The 17199-nt window shown below is 43.7% G+C and overlaps 1 protein-coding gene across 3 annotated transcripts in view; it reads right to left on the reverse strand.

Moving 5' to 3' along the window:
- Positions 1–1791: 1791 nt before the first annotated feature.
- The window catches only part of LOC124178877 (hemicentin-2-like), a 249234-nt gene continuing 233826 nt past the window's right edge, over positions 1792–17199 (reverse strand). For 2 of the 3 annotated variants that reach the window (XM_046562642.1, XM_046562643.1), the window contains exons 2-7: positions 15368–16829; positions 13365–14587; positions 13070–13238; positions 9106–9293; positions 7903–8184; positions 1792–6633 (exon numbers count right to left, since the gene is read on the reverse strand). In XM_046562642.1, the coding sequence (XP_046418598.1) occupies positions 6464–6633; positions 7903–8184; positions 9106–9293; positions 13070–13238; positions 13365–14587; positions 15368–16829 (3494 nt within the window). In that variant the 3' untranslated portion in view covers positions 1792–6463. The remainder of the gene's footprint in view (positions 6634–7902; positions 8185–9105; positions 9294–13069; positions 13239–13364; positions 14588–15367; positions 16830–17199) is intronic. The other variant, XM_046562644.1, reaches the window with a different exon arrangement.

Consider the following 17199-nt stretch of genomic DNA (forward strand, 5'->3'; position numbering starts at 1 on the left):
GGAGTCGATAACGGTAATGATAAAAATAATAATAATAATAATAATAATAATAATAATAATGGATTAAATTATGGGTAAAAACTAAAACTGTCTCTTTATCATTTATTTATATTGCAACATAAAATTTGTACAAAATAATAATTCATAATATTCATTGTGATAATGATAATAATAAAAATAATAAAAAGTAAGAATAATATTAATAGCAATAAAAATAATAGACAATAATTAATATATAATATGATGTGTATATATATACAAATTGAAATAATCGATGATCCAGACACGCTCCAATATCGGATGTTCAAATATTGAACAAAATATCAAATCATAAAATCATTCGGAAGTACATAATACATTGTACGTATAATCACTATAGGGTCGAGATTTCGCATACGATATATCTATTCATCTATCAGTTTTGCTTTTCCTCATGTTTTCATTCTCTTTTTCTTACGTTAATTAAGGAGTTTAGCAGCTGCTGCGAAGGTTTTCACTCTTTGTTTCATTTAAGGATATCTAAAAATTTAAATAACTCATTCGAATTACGCGTTTTACGTTGTAGTTAAATATTTTTTTTTTTTTTTTTTTTGATATATGTAATATACGAGTCTTACAGCGTAACATGTTTTTCTGCCATTCTGTCATTCCGTCTTTGTTTTAATTACTATTATCATAATATATATATGTACATATTTCTCAGGGTGTTTTTTCTATAAGTGTAGTTTTTTCGTCTTATCTATATTGTGTAAATCATTTTCTATTTAATTAAATTTCAAATTTCCTCCTAACTTCAAGTTTGCGTTCGTTTTGTTTTTGTTTATTTTCATTTAATTTAATTTTTTTATTTTTTTTGTTCTTTACAAGTGATTACGGGGACTTTTCGCTCGGCCGACGTTCGTTTTACCGCGTTACCTATCACACGAATACGTTGCGCTTTAATTCGTGTATTCACACATAGACTCTATATATTATACAAGGTTTCATTTCTCTTTCTTCATTATGCAAAAATATTTCAACTATCTCTTTCACGCTTCGCTGCTCGTCCACACCCAATTTACTCGCGTTTGCTTGCACGCCTTATACTTAAACGTAGAGCTTGCAAGCACGAACCGCACATGCATACATTGCCCTCATCAATCATCGCGTTGCACGTCTGTCTGATTCTCATTCATACCGTTACACCCGAACGCACACATATACATATTTTTTATACTTCATTATATTGTAATATAATTATATCATACAAGAGTTGTTTTTCATTCATTTTACTTTGTTCACAACTCGACCTCCGTCTCCTCTTCGTCTTCTTTCAACGCCTTATTGTTATACCATCGAAATAGATTATAAAAAAGAAATTTCCGCTTATTTATATATGTATATTATAATAACGAAATTGATCATATATCGGATAACGATCGACTCGCGTCGGCCAGGCGATCGCCCCGCGGTGTCGTTTATGACGTATACAATTAGATAAAATATGAGAGTTAACAAGGTAAATTTGAAAACTCTACAATATAACTATATTCACGCGTATTGCTGGGAATCACACGGGGCTGGGATGTAAGGGTCGAGTGAGCTGGACGAGGGTCGTGTGTGCAACTTCAAGGGTTGAAATTTTGAAAATCTATACACGATTAGAGGAGGTAGGGGGAGAGCAGTGTCGAAATATACCGAAGATCGTGTACGTGTAATATACTATTTATACAGCTATAACGATGCGTGTGCGTCGATTGATCGATAAAGTAGGTTTCTCTTCTGAGTATTTTATTTCTTCTCGTTTTTTTCTTTATATTATAAGCCAATAGTATTATTGCCTAGTGAATATCGTTATGAGAAACAAAGTTCTTGAAAAAACACAAATTCAAAGACATCCTCTCGACTACGCATTTGTCAGTTTGTGATAAGACGAGAACCCGATGCTCGTATTTTTCTTACTTTCGCATACCTTTTTCAGAAGACTTTCACGGCGGTAAAGTTCCAAACCAATTTCTAGCATTCGATTTGCATGAATTTTTGATCACTGCTTTTTCAAGTTGTCTGCAAAAATATTATCCGTTGATTTGTCAAAAATTTGTTTGGGAAGTTTTAAGTATAAATACCGGCACCAAGTAACGTTCTTGTATCTTCTTCTATGCGTCCACAAATGAATATATAAGAAAAAAATTCATTCCCCGTAATGTAAATAGCGAAGAATATATAATAATAACATTATATGAGATCACGTGTTTGAAAAAGTATCACGATATAATCTTTTTTTAATATTTCGTCAATTTGTTCCTACGTACCATTCGTAATACAACGGTGATTCAAAAACAATAGAAATTATAATGTAAAACAATAATTCTCTGATTTTATTATCTTACTTTGTTCGATTTTTCGGAGTAATTATAATACATCGCGATAATGGATAGAAATTAAAATTTTTTTTCTTACATCGATAACAACGTAAGGAAAACAGAGATAAAAATTTCAATTTCAATTAATTTACCATATGTCATGAGTGTTGAAGATTTCCCAACGGAAAAGAACCGCAAAATTTTTTTTAAAATGATAAAATGAAATACGAAAACGGTTTGTACTGAATATAACAGTGTTTCGAATACTTTTTTTTCCAAGCATGTGTCGACGAGCTAGGTTTCTTCACACTATCGCATAATGTGTTAATTAATTAATTCGGGCCGTAGCAAAGCGCATGCAGACATGCGTGTAAATAGAAAAAAGAGAGAAACGGAGCGAGAAAAATAGTGAGTGAGACACAACAATCACGCGCATATATATGTAAAATGTTGGGAGATTTAGTGAAAATTTTTTTATAGATTAAGTATAAGTATACGGTTTAAGAACACATTGAGCCTTAATTGTTAATTAAGTATTATCCCTAATTCCTATTTATACTCTTTACGTAATAATATTTACACAAAATACTTTGAAATATATATATATAATGTGGTACACGTGTGTAATATATGTATAATATTCAACCGCGTCAAGCGAATGATTCAGAGTCGGTATGGCTCGGAAAATTCGTTTTCTCTCGTCGTTTAATCGTCATCTATCTCGAGGAGACAAGGAACAGGAAAATTCCATCGCTTCGGCTCGAATTAATCTCGTACATCGTGCGTAAGTGTAAGTTTGAAACGTGTTGTATAAATGTCTACGCGTTTGTAAATAGGTACTATATGTATATATCAGTGATCGTGGTTTAATAAGAGATCGTGTAATAGTTTCGTCGTAGCAGCTACCGTATTCGTATTAATTCGTAATAACCGTATTAATATATATATATATATATATACCTATATGTTACATATACAAACACTATATTGCCCACATTCAGATACATAGACTGTACATAATCACGTGACATTGATAAATACAATTTTTTTTCTTTTTCTTTTACTTACACATCCATTTACTCGCGGTAATTAACTTTCTCGCTTTGTTCGCAATAGCATATTTTATTTTATTCGCAACGAGACCGCGATCAATCAATCAACCGATCGTTCTGCACAATCATTCCTCGAATACGTTTATTCACAGTTATAATCTCACAGCTTCGCTCACGATATAAAAGTATAAAATACACGGGATTTTCACGGATCGTTGCGTAATTGCTGGCTTCCAGAAATTTTTCATTCTGACGGGGAAATATACAGGAATGACGATGATAAATGATAATAAAAATACTAAGGATTTTACATGCTGAAAATTTCGGGCAAACTCAAGATTCTGGAGTCGACTTTGCCCGAAATGAAAAAAAAAATTAATCGGCCTCTTTGTTTTACGACAAAAAAATCGAACTATAATTATAGTTTGAGAAGAGAAGTCAAAGTGCTAAAGACGCGATTACACGCATTTGTCAACGAGAAGAGGCACAGGAACCGGAAGTGAAGGGTTTGCGGCGAGAACTTCGCTGATACCCTCTCCAATAGCGTGAGTAAGTCACTTCGAAACTAACTGGTTGAGCAGCTTAGCGCTGAGTCTTGAGAGCTTGCGGGTTGTTCACCTGAACCGCGGTCAAAGCTTTTCTCGATAGACGCTCATCATCGTTTTCGCGAGCACGACTTCTCTTTTTTTTTTTTTTTGCGTCTAGTCTGTGACCCGTGAGGCGAAGCTTTTTTTTTGTCATCGTTCTCGCTTCATGTTTTTCAATTTTCAAAGGCGCGTCTGTATTTCCATTGATATTGTCGCAGTGTTACGATAACTTTTGAGTATTCGTTTGTCTTTAAATCGCAAAAATAGAGGGAAAAGAGCGTGTGGAATTTAGATACATAAAATATGGATCAGAAGCCAGCATCGCAACAATAACGAGATAATCATATTTTCGATCGCTTGATAGAAACTAAATTAAAATATGTGTATGTATATATATATTTATAATATCGCCTCTGCTTTGGCAGTCTTTTCATTGTAATAGTTATATTTATATAGGTAGGTACTTCCATCGATATAATAATTTGAATTAGGTATAGTTAATCGATAATCACTTTCATATCAACGCGCACCAAGTTTTATGTATAACGTACAATTTGTTATCTTCCAACGTGTTTCCGACATTGCAGCCTCAATTCTTTTAGTTATATATACATAGGTACGTGCGTCTTCTTCAAATCACAATCAATTTTTCGGCTTAATTTGTTAATTTAAATTTATATTCTTGTTTTTGAATACGATACGATATAATTTATGTCACCGAAATTATTCATTGTTGATTTATTAACATGTTATTTTATTATCGGGAGTGCGCATCGAAAACTTGTCAAATTCGAGACAAATTCTTTTTCGAATAAAATGCAAGAAATTACCAATGACTTTGTTTCACATTCATTTTTTTTGTTCAAAAATTAGCTGAGGATTGAGATAAGGAAAAGAGAGCGACCGAGTTGTTTCGGAAAAAAAAAATTATCACGAAACTTTACGATATGATCTGAAACATACTTGGCGTAAGACGTACATTTTTCAAAGTAACTGTTTCGCATCAAAAATCCGTGCTCGTGAAACTAACATTAAAGCTTGAAAAAGCAATTTTGTTACAAAAAATAAATCGAGAAGGTTTTGCGCGCACACCCCCGACACCATGGTGTATTGATATTATTATGACTTATTACCGTGCGAACAACAGCTCATCATTAACAGTAAAATAGTTCATCGTTAAGACATCGTCACAGTATTTTTTTATTTACCTCCTTCTTTATGTCTCCGATTTACTATATTTAGATATTATACATTTGTTTCTCCTCCTTTAATAATTCGTTTTCACTATTAATATTATTACAGGTATACTTTTAACTCCCTCATTCGCGTTAATAGTTTATCAACAATAAAACCAGTTCGAAAACGACGACGGTGAAGAAAATCGATATTCACCGTCGATCGATTAATTAACCAGTTACTACCGTCATGCAACAAAGAGAAAAACAGTTTTGAAAACAAAAAAAAAAATAAAATAAAAACCACACTAACCACCCCATCATCCTTCCTCCGATCACAACTGTTCCGACAATATAATAACCCGAAGTGTCTGTATACTATTATCGTTCTGCTGCAGCACTTTCTTCTGCCCCTTGAACGAGACTCTCCCCTCCTCAAGGCTCTCTATGGCGGTGTGTTCGCATCCTTCGGCCTCCGCGCGTTCCCCTTCGGGCGCACCGTCGCTTCCGGGCGTTCTGGGTCCCCCGTTTCCGGTCCCATTGCTGGTTGGTGGTGGTTCGTGGGCCTCGATGACGTCGGGAATGGACAGCGCGGCGGAGGACGCGAGTCGGTCCCCGTTTCTGGGCCTGGGACTGAGCCCGCCGAGCGCCTCTCCGCGCGACTTTAATTCCGACGGCGTCGGGGTCCGAACGGGACTGAACCTGGCGACCATTTGCTCGACGTGTCGCGTCGGGGGCCCGTCCGGGGCCTGGACGGCCGGCTTGCCTCTCGAAACGACCCCGAAGCAGCCGCCCCCCTCCTCCTCGGCTCTCGACTCGGCGTTGCCGCGCTTCTCGCGGCCCCTCAGCCGGCCCAAAGTCATTGTCGAATTCGGGCCCCTTTCGGCTCCCGTCAGGTGGCGCTCCTCCGTAACGGGCCCCGCTAGCCGCGCCTTGGCGTAGGCAACGCGGTCCTCCGTCGATGGGACCTCAGATACGGACTCGAGAAGGCCCGAGCGATCGACGCGCCTCGGCGGCGTGGCCTCGAGGCGATTTGGGACAGGCATCTCCAGCAGGCCCGAACGGTCGACGCGTCTGACGGGCGTCGGGCCCTCCAGCTCCGGGCCCCCACCACCCAGCTGCAGTCGTTGGCTAGCGAGGCTCGCGAAGTACTCCGGCGGCGGAAGCGCGTGCCGCGAAGAAGACTCCCGCGGATTCTCGATCACGATCTCCATCTGGTGCTGCGGGTGACGGGCAAGGAGCTGGGGGTGGGGGGCCCGCTGCTATAGCCAGGTGGTCCGCGGGTTTCGCGGGCCGGTGGGCTGTCCTCAGACGATTATCTCCCTGATCACCCGACGGCCGCGGCTGTTCGGGGTCGAGTATCCGGACTCCAGACTCTCGTCGTAGGAGAGACTCACGTGCTGTGGCGGCTTCGCGTCCTCGTCGAGACCCTCCAGGTACGGGTCCGGTAGACCCGACACGTCGTGGTACGGGGAGTCTGTGCGAAGAAATAAGAAAATGTTTTCAAGAAAATCTTTTACACCGTGAAGAGTGACGGGAACGAGGGTTTTCGGTCGAGACTCAAAAACTTCAGCTTCGAGAAGTTGCGTTCTTAAATCGTGAACACTTCTTTTTAAAAAACCACGTCTTCGGGTTCCTCTGGATAACGATCAAATTTCGAGTTTTCAACGATTTGTGGTTATACGATATTGCATTTAGAGTCTATCAATTTAATCGTCATCTGTAGGAACGTGAAGACGCAGCCTCGTGAAAAAATACTTTGACGGGATTTCAAGATTTTGATAGACCGATTTCGAAAGTGATATTTTTTCGCTCAACTTTGACGGAGGTGCTTTGTGACCACAAAGGAAACCGCGCCAGGCAACGCTGCTCGACGCGGGGCAATAGTGGATCGCTTTTAGCTTTTCTCTGCGAATCTTTTGCTACCGATAACCCGTGCATATCGGGCTATCGGCTATTAGGATTCGACGTTCCTTTTATCGTCCGCCTAACGAGCTTCGTCTCCTTCCCCCTATCGATCTCGCTTCTTCCGCGTTCCGCGTCGTTATGCAGAAAATGTCAACGACACTGAGTTGGATATACCTCGCGATAAGACTGGGGAACTTAGCTTGGTTACAAGACGGCAAGATGTGAGGCTTTTCGAAATTGTCACTGACGTCTAACGCGTGTCTCTCGATTTTTATTTCTTCAATATCTTCCTAAGCGTTCTTTTTGAACTCCGTTACCCAACGTTAACAACAAGTCAAAAATGCAATGTAGCGTTTATCTTCAATTATGCGTTATAGATACCTACCGTGAATTTATCTTCACTCGTAAAAACAGAAACGAATTACAAAAACACTTCGATATGCCTTACACAGTGCCAGTTTATACAACCTAATCCTCAAGAAGGGTTCAAATTTAGCGTGCAAAGACCCAAGGGACGGCTTTCTACGGTCGATAATTAAATAGCGGTAATTTCTGGGAGGGGTATAAACGAAGCTCGGCATTCTTAAACGTGCTCTTTGCTAAACGGGACTTTGGGTAACAGGTAGGTATTCAAGCCAAAGTTTTCTGCGAAACTGGCCGTTCGGCGCCAGGAGGTAGGCAATCCAACTTACGTTTAACGTTTGTACTGCCTTTAGCGAAAACATCGAAGTCGTAACTTGGGTCGCTTATCAGCAGGTGCCGATCGGGCAGTTTCACCGAAGACCGCCCCCCCCCCCCCCCCCTCCTTGCAGATACGGTAATAAATTTGAATACTGACCCATGTGCTTCTTGGACTTGACGACAGCCGCGTAGGGATCGGGGCAGAATTCCTGTCGGCTGGGGTTGTAACTCTCCCTGTAATCTTCGTGCTGAGTGAGATGAGGGTAGGTCGCGTAGTCAGGGTCCGTGGTTCCGTATCCACCATGTTGCATCGGGTCGTAGGGAGGATTTCCGCCATTCGCAGCTGCCCGTTTCATCTGCCACAAAGAGTCCTGGGAATTGACCGAGCCTCCGTTGTTCGAGTTCGAATAGCTGTTGTCCATGTAGCCCATGTTCACTCCTGCAGACATTGACGTAAAAGCTCGATTATTATGGCTTTCGCACACTGACCCGGATCGTTAATTAGGGGAAATATGGATTAGCGAAAGCTTCGCTCCATTTGGCCAACCGGCGCCTGTGTGATCGACTAATTGTTGTAAGCCTAACTGTTTTTGAAAGTCTCATATACGAACCAAAACTTTTACATTAATCAACGAGATTTTTCGCTGATTGTGTATAAACGCTGCGGATTATTATCTGCTGATGCGTTCAGTTAAGAACCGTGAAAGCCGTTGGGTCGAATGAAAAATTCAACCTCCAAGATGTCTGTTTCTACCTAACTGACAGCTCTCGAAATAATTATTCCAGAGAGGTAGAAGCGGTTACAGCTAAAGTATCGATGAATTTTTTTCGCCCTGATTTGTCTGTTCGTAGTTGAGTGAATTGGGAACTTTTTTACGACCTTAGCCTGCGATAAATCACGAGCCGAAGGCTGTGCGTGCGGTGAATTATTGGTCGCGATGAGTGACGCTTGTAACGTTGACTAGACTATATAGTTTTTTTCACCACTAAAAATCGATGAACAGTGGTCACGCGGGCCTGGCAATTAGGGGCAATGCCTTTGACAAGTCCGCGGCCGCGTATCCATTAGCTGTCATCAGTTTTCCCAATTCATAGTATCACGTTTCACCCGTGTGTGTATTTAACAGTCTATAGTTTACCGCGGAAACGGTGAACAAGGGCATCGGGTATATTGAAAATTTCGACAACCCGAACGAGCTTCTGCCGGAAACCAAACAAAACTTTCGCCAAATTACTTCAGGCTTTGTCACAACCGAAACAAAGCGTGTTCCTCACCGGCGTTTCACTTTTTTTAGCCAAGTATTTATAGCAGGGGGAAATTAGCGTAGGTACAATAATGTCGGTTGCAGGTGATATTTACCATTCTCACCGTTAATGTTGTGGTTCGGCTGATGGTATCCGTAGCCGGGCTGAGCGTAGGCGGGACTTTTTGGATCCTCGAGAGCCAAGGCAAGGTCCAGGCTGTGTTCGAGGGCCTTATTCTCGGCGTAGTACGGCGGCGGAGCCTGGGTCTGCTGGCCATTTCCGGTGACGAGGCTGGGCCTTACTCTGGAAATTAAATAGCAGCGTGTTCACGGTTGGTAAAAGAAAAAGTAAAATTGTCGTGCATTCGGTCCTTGCGATTTCTGTCGGACGAATGGTTCCATGTTTCGGGTCGAATTCCCCGGCCGACACCCAATGAAACATGGAGCGAACGGTGCAGCAAAGTTCTAAATTATCGACCTGACTAATTAGAGTTTTCACCCCGGCTTAATTAATTTTAATTAATTTTAGTCACGCAGACCACACGCGGACCATATTTTCAATTACACGCACTTTGGGGTTTTGGATGAATCGATTTTTCTCACCCTTTTATACGTTGAGTTTCAGTTATTTTTCCCGTTATGGGAGAATTTTAATTACAAATTATTACAACGGCGGCAGCGATTGGAGAAGAGTATTTTCCGTAATTCTTTTTTTATTTGAGCTTCATGACTGTCGGAATCGGCGTAAAACACGATGAAGAATTTTCTCATTTCCATAGGAGAATCTACCAAATTTCAGAATCCTGGGATCCAATTTGATTGAGTTGAGCGATCGAAAATGTTACGAAGTTTCTCATTCTCCGTGAAGGAATCTTTTCGCATAAAAGGCTCCGAACCTTCGAAACAAAACATTAATTCTTGGTATGCATCGTCGCGGGGACTTCGATAATTGCTACTGCGACTAAAAAATTGAATCGAAGACGGTAAATTAGCCTAACGGAAGCACCTCATATATCATTTCATTACACAGTCTTCAACGAAGATGAAAATTCGATCCGAAGCACATCAAGCGAAATTTTCACGAATTTTCTCCAGGAAAAGAGAGGCGTGGACGAGTCATTCGGACTTCAAAAGTTAGCCGGTAAAGTATCCACTCGGAAGCATTAAAATGGCTCGTAAAACTTGTGGAGGAATTCTTCTCACCGATGTTGGTCAGGTGAAAAAACTGACAAGTTTATGCGTTTTCCTTGCCCTAGTTCAACTCTTTATTATGTAGGCAAAGTAGCACTGCATGCAGCCTGGAACTCGGCTGCACGTACCCGGTTGGGCAGCTATCACGTTTGCTCGTATCCAACTATTCCCACTTATATGCGTACAGTTCCACGTCTTTCTACCGGAGCTGATCGTAAAACGTCAGATCGAGCCGAGGTGATTGGTCGATCTGCACGGGGCATCAACGAATCTTACGATGCTCGTGCTGACCCGTATGATTTTATTATTTGAACTTTAGGTGTTATGCATACCGCGCGGTATTGTGAAAAATTTAAACAATAACCAACGAGATGTAAAGAAGCGTTGGAAATTCAGAAAACACAACGTGTAAAAAGAAAAGCAAGTTATTTGCACAGGGCTTGTTTGGAAATGAAATTTTTCAGTATTACAGAAAAGTGTTTGGTTGAAAACAGTACAATTTGTACCAAGAAATTGATGGTTTTTGCACAATAGGAAGAGATTAGATTTGGTATGAATTTCTGGTTGCAAACTCTGTTTACGAGATGAGGGAAAGACGTTCGTATCCTTGGATTACATATTACTTCAATGGATACCCAGTTTCAATTTTAGAAAGTTTCAACCATAACCTCGTTGGGGGATAACAGATGGTTTTTACTTTTCGAAATTGGTACTTCGAAGACGCGTACTTACAGGGATTTAAAAATCCAATCTCCCTCACATAACGCTGTCATTGTTCAAGTCAGGAATCGAACGAACGGCGTATGACAATGAAGACGAAGGAAGAGGAAAAGAGCGAGATTGGGGGGGGGGGGGGGGGGTAAAATAGAAACGAAGTGAAAACGGAGAAAAATAACGGAAAACTAGGGCATCGTCTATAATCCGTGTAACTATACACGCGAGTGCCGGTTCTTATACCGATGACCAAAGAAGAGCGAGCGACGCGGTAGGTGAGCCATGAAATCGATGTCACCGCCCTCGGAGAGCAAAGTGAGCGTTCCTTGCACGTCTGCAGCAAGTCGAGAATTCACTAGTAGTGTGAAGTGTAAATATGACAGAGAGAGAGAGAAAGAGAGAGGGAGAGAGGGAGGGAGAGGATGCATCGAGGCCATACCGAGCGAAATGTGTTTCCATTTTAAACCGAGCTTTCTAAGCCGTCGCAGCCGCCGAGTGAATCCCGTCCCGAAGCTCCTGCATTTACCGCTCAGTGGCCGCGTTGATTGCGGGCCTCCAGGAATCGAGGAAATCTATCAGGGTAACGGGGGAAAAATAGAAAATCGAAGGAGAAAAATAGAAGCCGAGGAGATGACAAATGAAACTGCAGGTCGTACTACCCCGAGCGATTTTTCCTGCGCTATATTTCCGATCACCGAGCTTTCTTCCCTCAGACAGAGCGGATCAGTTGCACTCGCGGAGTTTGCCATCCGTCCCCGTCTTCCGACTCCGTCGCTTTTCTTCTCGATCGAGAGATGTACCCAATTCTACATTTTTCACGGCAAATGCAACATTCCTCGTTTATATTTATATCCGGTATTCAGCAGCACGGCGCAGGAAATGTTTAATGTTTTACTCGGTGATACTGGACGAGAGGTGTGCACGCGCCATTATCTTTGTTCGAACATCTCGATTTTCGCTATTCTTCGCCATTTCTTTCAGGGGATAAGGCCAGAGTCTATTCTCGTTAACGCGGGTAATTACAGAATAAAAATAAAAGAGAGAAAGGAGAAGAGGAAGAAAAGTATGATCACGGAAGAAGGTGCAGGTGCTCGTTAGTGGCAAAAAAATTCAACTCATTAACTCGTTTAAAAATTCTAACTTATTAACTTTCCTTATCAAATCTACATAGATAATCCGTGACATCAATAGAAACAGAATCGCCACCCGAAAAACTTTTCTCAACGGCATGCGGCTCAATTTACTTCTGCTCTGGAATTTTCGGCAGCCTGTGCAATTGTGTTTAGAAAATTTTTGTACGTACGATATTCTGGTTAATGAATGCGAGTGCAGATCAGCTGTAAAATGCGTTAGATTAGATGGGCAGAGATGCGTGAGACGGTAGAAAATTGCAAATAATGAAGGATTTTTTTAATCACTCTTCACGTACGCTTTGAGACCATTTTGGTTTTTGATTTTTCAAAAATTCTTCACAGTATCAAAGAGCATAATTAAATATACTCGGTGTTTCGATCTCAAAATCACTGCAACACTGGAGTTTCTTGTTCAAATATTTCTTTGAAGATGAAAAGAAAACCTACTTATGTTCGGACACTCAATTTTTTTTCTCGGACACCTCGTCACAGCTTGTATACCTAGCCATGGGTTACGAGGTGAGGCAAATTAGTCGACCGTGTGTTTCACGCATTTGCACACAACCCGTAGTTACGATGAATAAATGATTATTCGGAAAAAGTAAAATCAGTCAATCAGTCATACGAGCCGACGATTTGCCGACTCTGTTATTTTATCAGGTACAAATAGAACGGGGACAGAGATTGTGCCAAAATAAAAGTCAAGGCAGTAGCAGAGGTCTGGTCTCTACGTATAATACGGAAGTGGCACGCGATCGCGGAAGCACGAAATATGACGGAATCGTCTACTTTGTATACGTATACCAATGCTTTCGGAAGGTTGAATAATTCAGCGAATTTTCGTCGGCAATCAAATCAGACTACAAAATTCAACTTCCTCCCTCGCATTCGAATCTCGAGATACAATTTCAGCCGCACGCGACGCACGTTATTACTATGTATATCCCGGGCGCAAACTTCCAGATATTTGGATATTTCTTCATTTCATTCATATCGTGTCCGCCCATTTGGATAAATTCAAAGTAGGGTTGGGTAAACTTACGCGTTCGAGTCCATTTCGTAGTCCTTCGCTTTCGCCGCGTGCTTTCGTCGGCATCGACAAAACAGCAGAAGCAACGCTGCGAACAGTAGGAAAACTGCTCCGCTTACCACCAAAGCGATCAACGTTGGCGTCGCCAATGTGCCGGACTGTGCAATGTAGGACGGACCGACTGCAAAAGCGAGATGTTGGGGATCAGGAAGAGTAATAGAGAGTAGGTACAACTGGTTTTCGTCAAAAGTTGTAAAAATCGCCTTGCAACTGGCGAAAGATCGTGAAAAGGCCCGCAACTACTCACATTCAGCGTCGGTGTACTCTCCGCACTTCTGGTGATCAGCTTTAAGACACAGCCTGACCCTGACACGAGGAGATTCGTTGACGGCAGCATCGAGGTCGAGAATTCCATCGCGCATGGTTGCGTCACTTCCGAGTACCTCGAGCTGCCAGAAGGTAACGAGCCTCCAAGTGTTGGCGGATCCCTCGGATTTCTCAACGGCGGCAACGAGGGCCAGACAAGTGGGCCCGACGTATATCTTGAGGGACCCGTCCTCCGGGTCGTAGCTAACCCTCTGGGGCGACGGAATCTTCGCGACGGAGGTGGTGGCGCTTATCTCCTCCGAGTAGTCGCTCTCCCCCTTGGCGTTGTAGGCCTTCGCCTTGAACGAGTACGTCTGGTGCTGGTCCAGACTGGTCACGTTACAGGGATTCGACCCTTGGCAGTCCGTCTCGAGCCACTGGCCGGCCGGTCCTCTGGGTGCCGCACAGTCCGAGGCGACGACTTCGTCGCCTCCAGCGGCTCGCCGGTAGGACACGAAGTACTTGGTGTTCGGAAGCCCGCCGTCGAAGCCGGGTTCCCAGAGAAGGACTACGTAGGAAGGGCCGACGTCCATGGCGCTTATCTTGGTCGGTTTCTCCGGAGCACCTTTCGGCTGGAGACGGATGGTGGAGTTGATGGTTCCAAGGCCGTTAGCGACGCGGCAATTGTAGTCACCGTAGTCGCGCTCCCGGATGTCGGTCATCCTGAGAATGGACGTGTAGACGTCGTAGTTGTCGAAGGTGGTGGTGATCTCGTAGTGACCGTCGCTCGACATCTGAAGCGGGGCCGTATTCGTGCCGAAGCTCCATTGGAATTCGGGCTTGGGCCAGGCCTGGACCTTGCACGCGATTTCTGCGGTCTGTTTGAGATTATAGGCGACCTTGTTGTGCTGGTGAACGGCTATCGGCGCGTGCTCCACCTTCAGCATCATCGTCGACTCGACTTTCTTCACCTCGTTCTCAAAGACGCAGGTGTACTTGCCTCGGTCACTGGGGATTATCTTGTCCGTTTGCGGACGAGAGTAACCCACGAAACTCAAGGTCGACTGCACCGTCGTCAGGTTGCTCCTTCCTCCCATCGGCTTCGTGCTCACGTCGTAAAGACCCGTCCCCGCAGTCAGTTCCTCGTCATCCTTCAGCCAGTGGACGATCGGTTCTGGCTTACCTTTCGCTGTGCAAGACACCGAGAACGATGACTCTCCCACACTGTGGTGAAAAATTTATACGTTAGTGGGGTCTGCCGTCGAAGATACTATTATTATCTGAATCTTTACTTGACCCTGATAGGTCACACCTGATATTCACCCCAAACGTGATATTTTGCTTCGAAAGTGAGTTGTAACATTCTAAAAAAAAAATCTAGGTATTGTTTAAGAATCGCAGAAAAAGTATTCTCAGTTTTCGTAATCAAAATTGATTGTTTAAATATTGTCACACATCGGGAAACTTGAAGAAAGTGCGAAAAATGTCAAAAAAAGGCTTTTATTTCCCATGAAGAATGGCGCCAAGGGGTCCATTTCAACGACTAAGAAACTCTACGAGGAGTTTGAAAAATGTTTGGCGTGAGATTCACCCCCAGTGACCGTTTAGGGTTAACAAAAAAAAAAAAAAAAAAAAAAATGGGCAAGCTTCTGAAACTAAAAAATACTACTGGGCATTTATATCCATCGTGGTTAACCCACGACTCTACTTTACGCAATTACTTGGAGGACTAAAAATTGCAGTGAGGCAATTAAATATTTCCACCGAACTGCAAAGAGGTTCACAGAATGGAGCAGAATTTTTTGTGCTTTATATTGTTGGGATCATTATTGACGATGATTGTCAAAAGATGAGCTTTAAACGAGTGACGAGAACCTGGAGGCAAAATACGTCTTGGAAATATAGACGGCCGACATTCTTTGAACACAGCTTTCCAAAGTTGCCATATCAAAGTTACTACATCAACTAAATCCATAAACCAAAGAGTAAACAAACGGTACTTGCATTCTCGTAACATGGGGCTGAAGTTTGGTAAGAAACTTGGGTTCCTGGTGCACGGTGAGTTTGACGTAAGCGGGTTCTCCGTTGCCGATTTCATTCATGGCGAGACACTTGTAGGTGCCCTCACTGCCCAGATGAACGGAGTCGATGACGTACTTGGGTCCGAACATTTCGCCAGATAGACCACGTGGGCTCTCGCCCTCCTTCCACCATTTGTACTGCGGCTCGGGCCACCCGGAAGGAATAGCCATGCAGGTGAGTATTACGCGGGATCCTTCAGCGGCGACCGGAGAGTCCGGAGTGACCCTGGCTGGTCCTGGCTTGTGTCGAACGCGAATGACGACCGAAGCTGATGCAAAATGCTCCTTGAACTCGCCACCGGTGGGATGGATATTGTTGACGGCTCTGCAGGTGTAGTTACCGGCATGGTCAGCGGTGACTCTTGTCAGTCTAAGGATGTTGCCGGACTGTCGAAACTCCGGGCGACCTTCCCTGGACCACTCGATGCTCGATGGTGTCGGATTTGCGGACACGTTACAGTGCACGGTCAGGGTGTCCTCCACGTCGGCGTCGCGGATCGAGCCACCTTCAATGGCGACCGTAGGGGGATAAAGGACGTCCAGGGTGAGTGAGTTTTCGCCTTTGCGTTCCAGCCCGTTGTCGGCTTGGCAGGAATAGGTCCCTGCGTCCTGTAGTGTCACCTTTGGTATCACGTGGCGGAAGGTCGTCGCGATGAAGCTGCTGTCCCGCATCCATCTGACCGAGCCGACCGTCGGTTTCGAGTCCACGTCGCAGACAAGGGTGGCGGTCCCGTTCGCCTCGACCTTGAGCGGGTTCTCAGGGCCAACCGTGACCCGCGGGAAGTAGTTGACGTTCAAGGTAACCGTCGCGTCCAGGGTGTGGCCCTTTGACATGGCCCGGTTCCAGACCGTGCACCGGAAGTTCGCCCGATCGTATTCCTTCGTCGGCGTAAGGACCAGAGTCCGCTCTTTGCCGAGGGGCTCGTTCCTCCCAACCTGGTACCACGTAATTTGGGGTTCGGGACTTCCACCTTTGGTGTTGCACTGGAGTTCCAGCCGCTTGCCTTCAGTTGCCGGTGGCGATATAGGTGAGATCACCGGAGGACCCGGCGCCCTTAGAACCGTTAACGTCGTCACCTCGTAGTGGAGGTCAGCCCCGGTTCCTCCCACCTTCACTCGGCACTCGAACTTCCCATTGTCCCTCTCGTAGGAGACGTTCCTGATCTTGAGGTCGTATTTACCGTCTTCCGGCTTGTTGAACAGCTCGTAGTCGGTAGCCAGCGAGTTTTCGCTCACCGCGACGTTGTCGTGCTGATCGTGCGCGTGCCTCAGCCAAAAGTACGTGGCTTTTTGACTCGGTGGCGTAAACCGACACGGTAACAATATCGTCGCTCCCTCCTCGGTGTCCACTTGCTTCTCTTCCGCTGCCAGTGCCTGCGTCAGTACTGTAACAGAAACGGTTACTGGTGTCAATTATCACTCTACGATTATTCCTCGAAGTGCATTTACAGTGCAAAAAAATTCAGGGTTATTGGCCGGGCTTAATGCATGTACAAAAACGCTATCCAGCAATCACGAGCACTTTACAAAGAGGACAAATTATACCGGCAAGAGTTTAAGTTTCAAAAAAGGATCAGACAATCCAACGCAACGACTTAAAGTGGGCCACTACAACCAGGTAATCCTGACCACAGGCAGTAAACTACAGATTGTTCTTAACTCCTAGGAAGAAATCACGAACACCCTATAGGAATGATCAGAGACATTAACGATGGTTTGGGCTTTCTGAAACACGGACGCAAAAAACGATTCATC

The sequence above is a fragment of the Neodiprion fabricii genome, chromosome 3 (assembly GCF_021155785.1).
Source record: "Neodiprion fabricii isolate iyNeoFabr1 chromosome 3, iyNeoFabr1.1, whole genome shotgun sequence".
Taxonomy (NCBI): domain Eukaryota; kingdom Metazoa; phylum Arthropoda; class Insecta; order Hymenoptera; family Diprionidae; genus Neodiprion; species Neodiprion fabricii.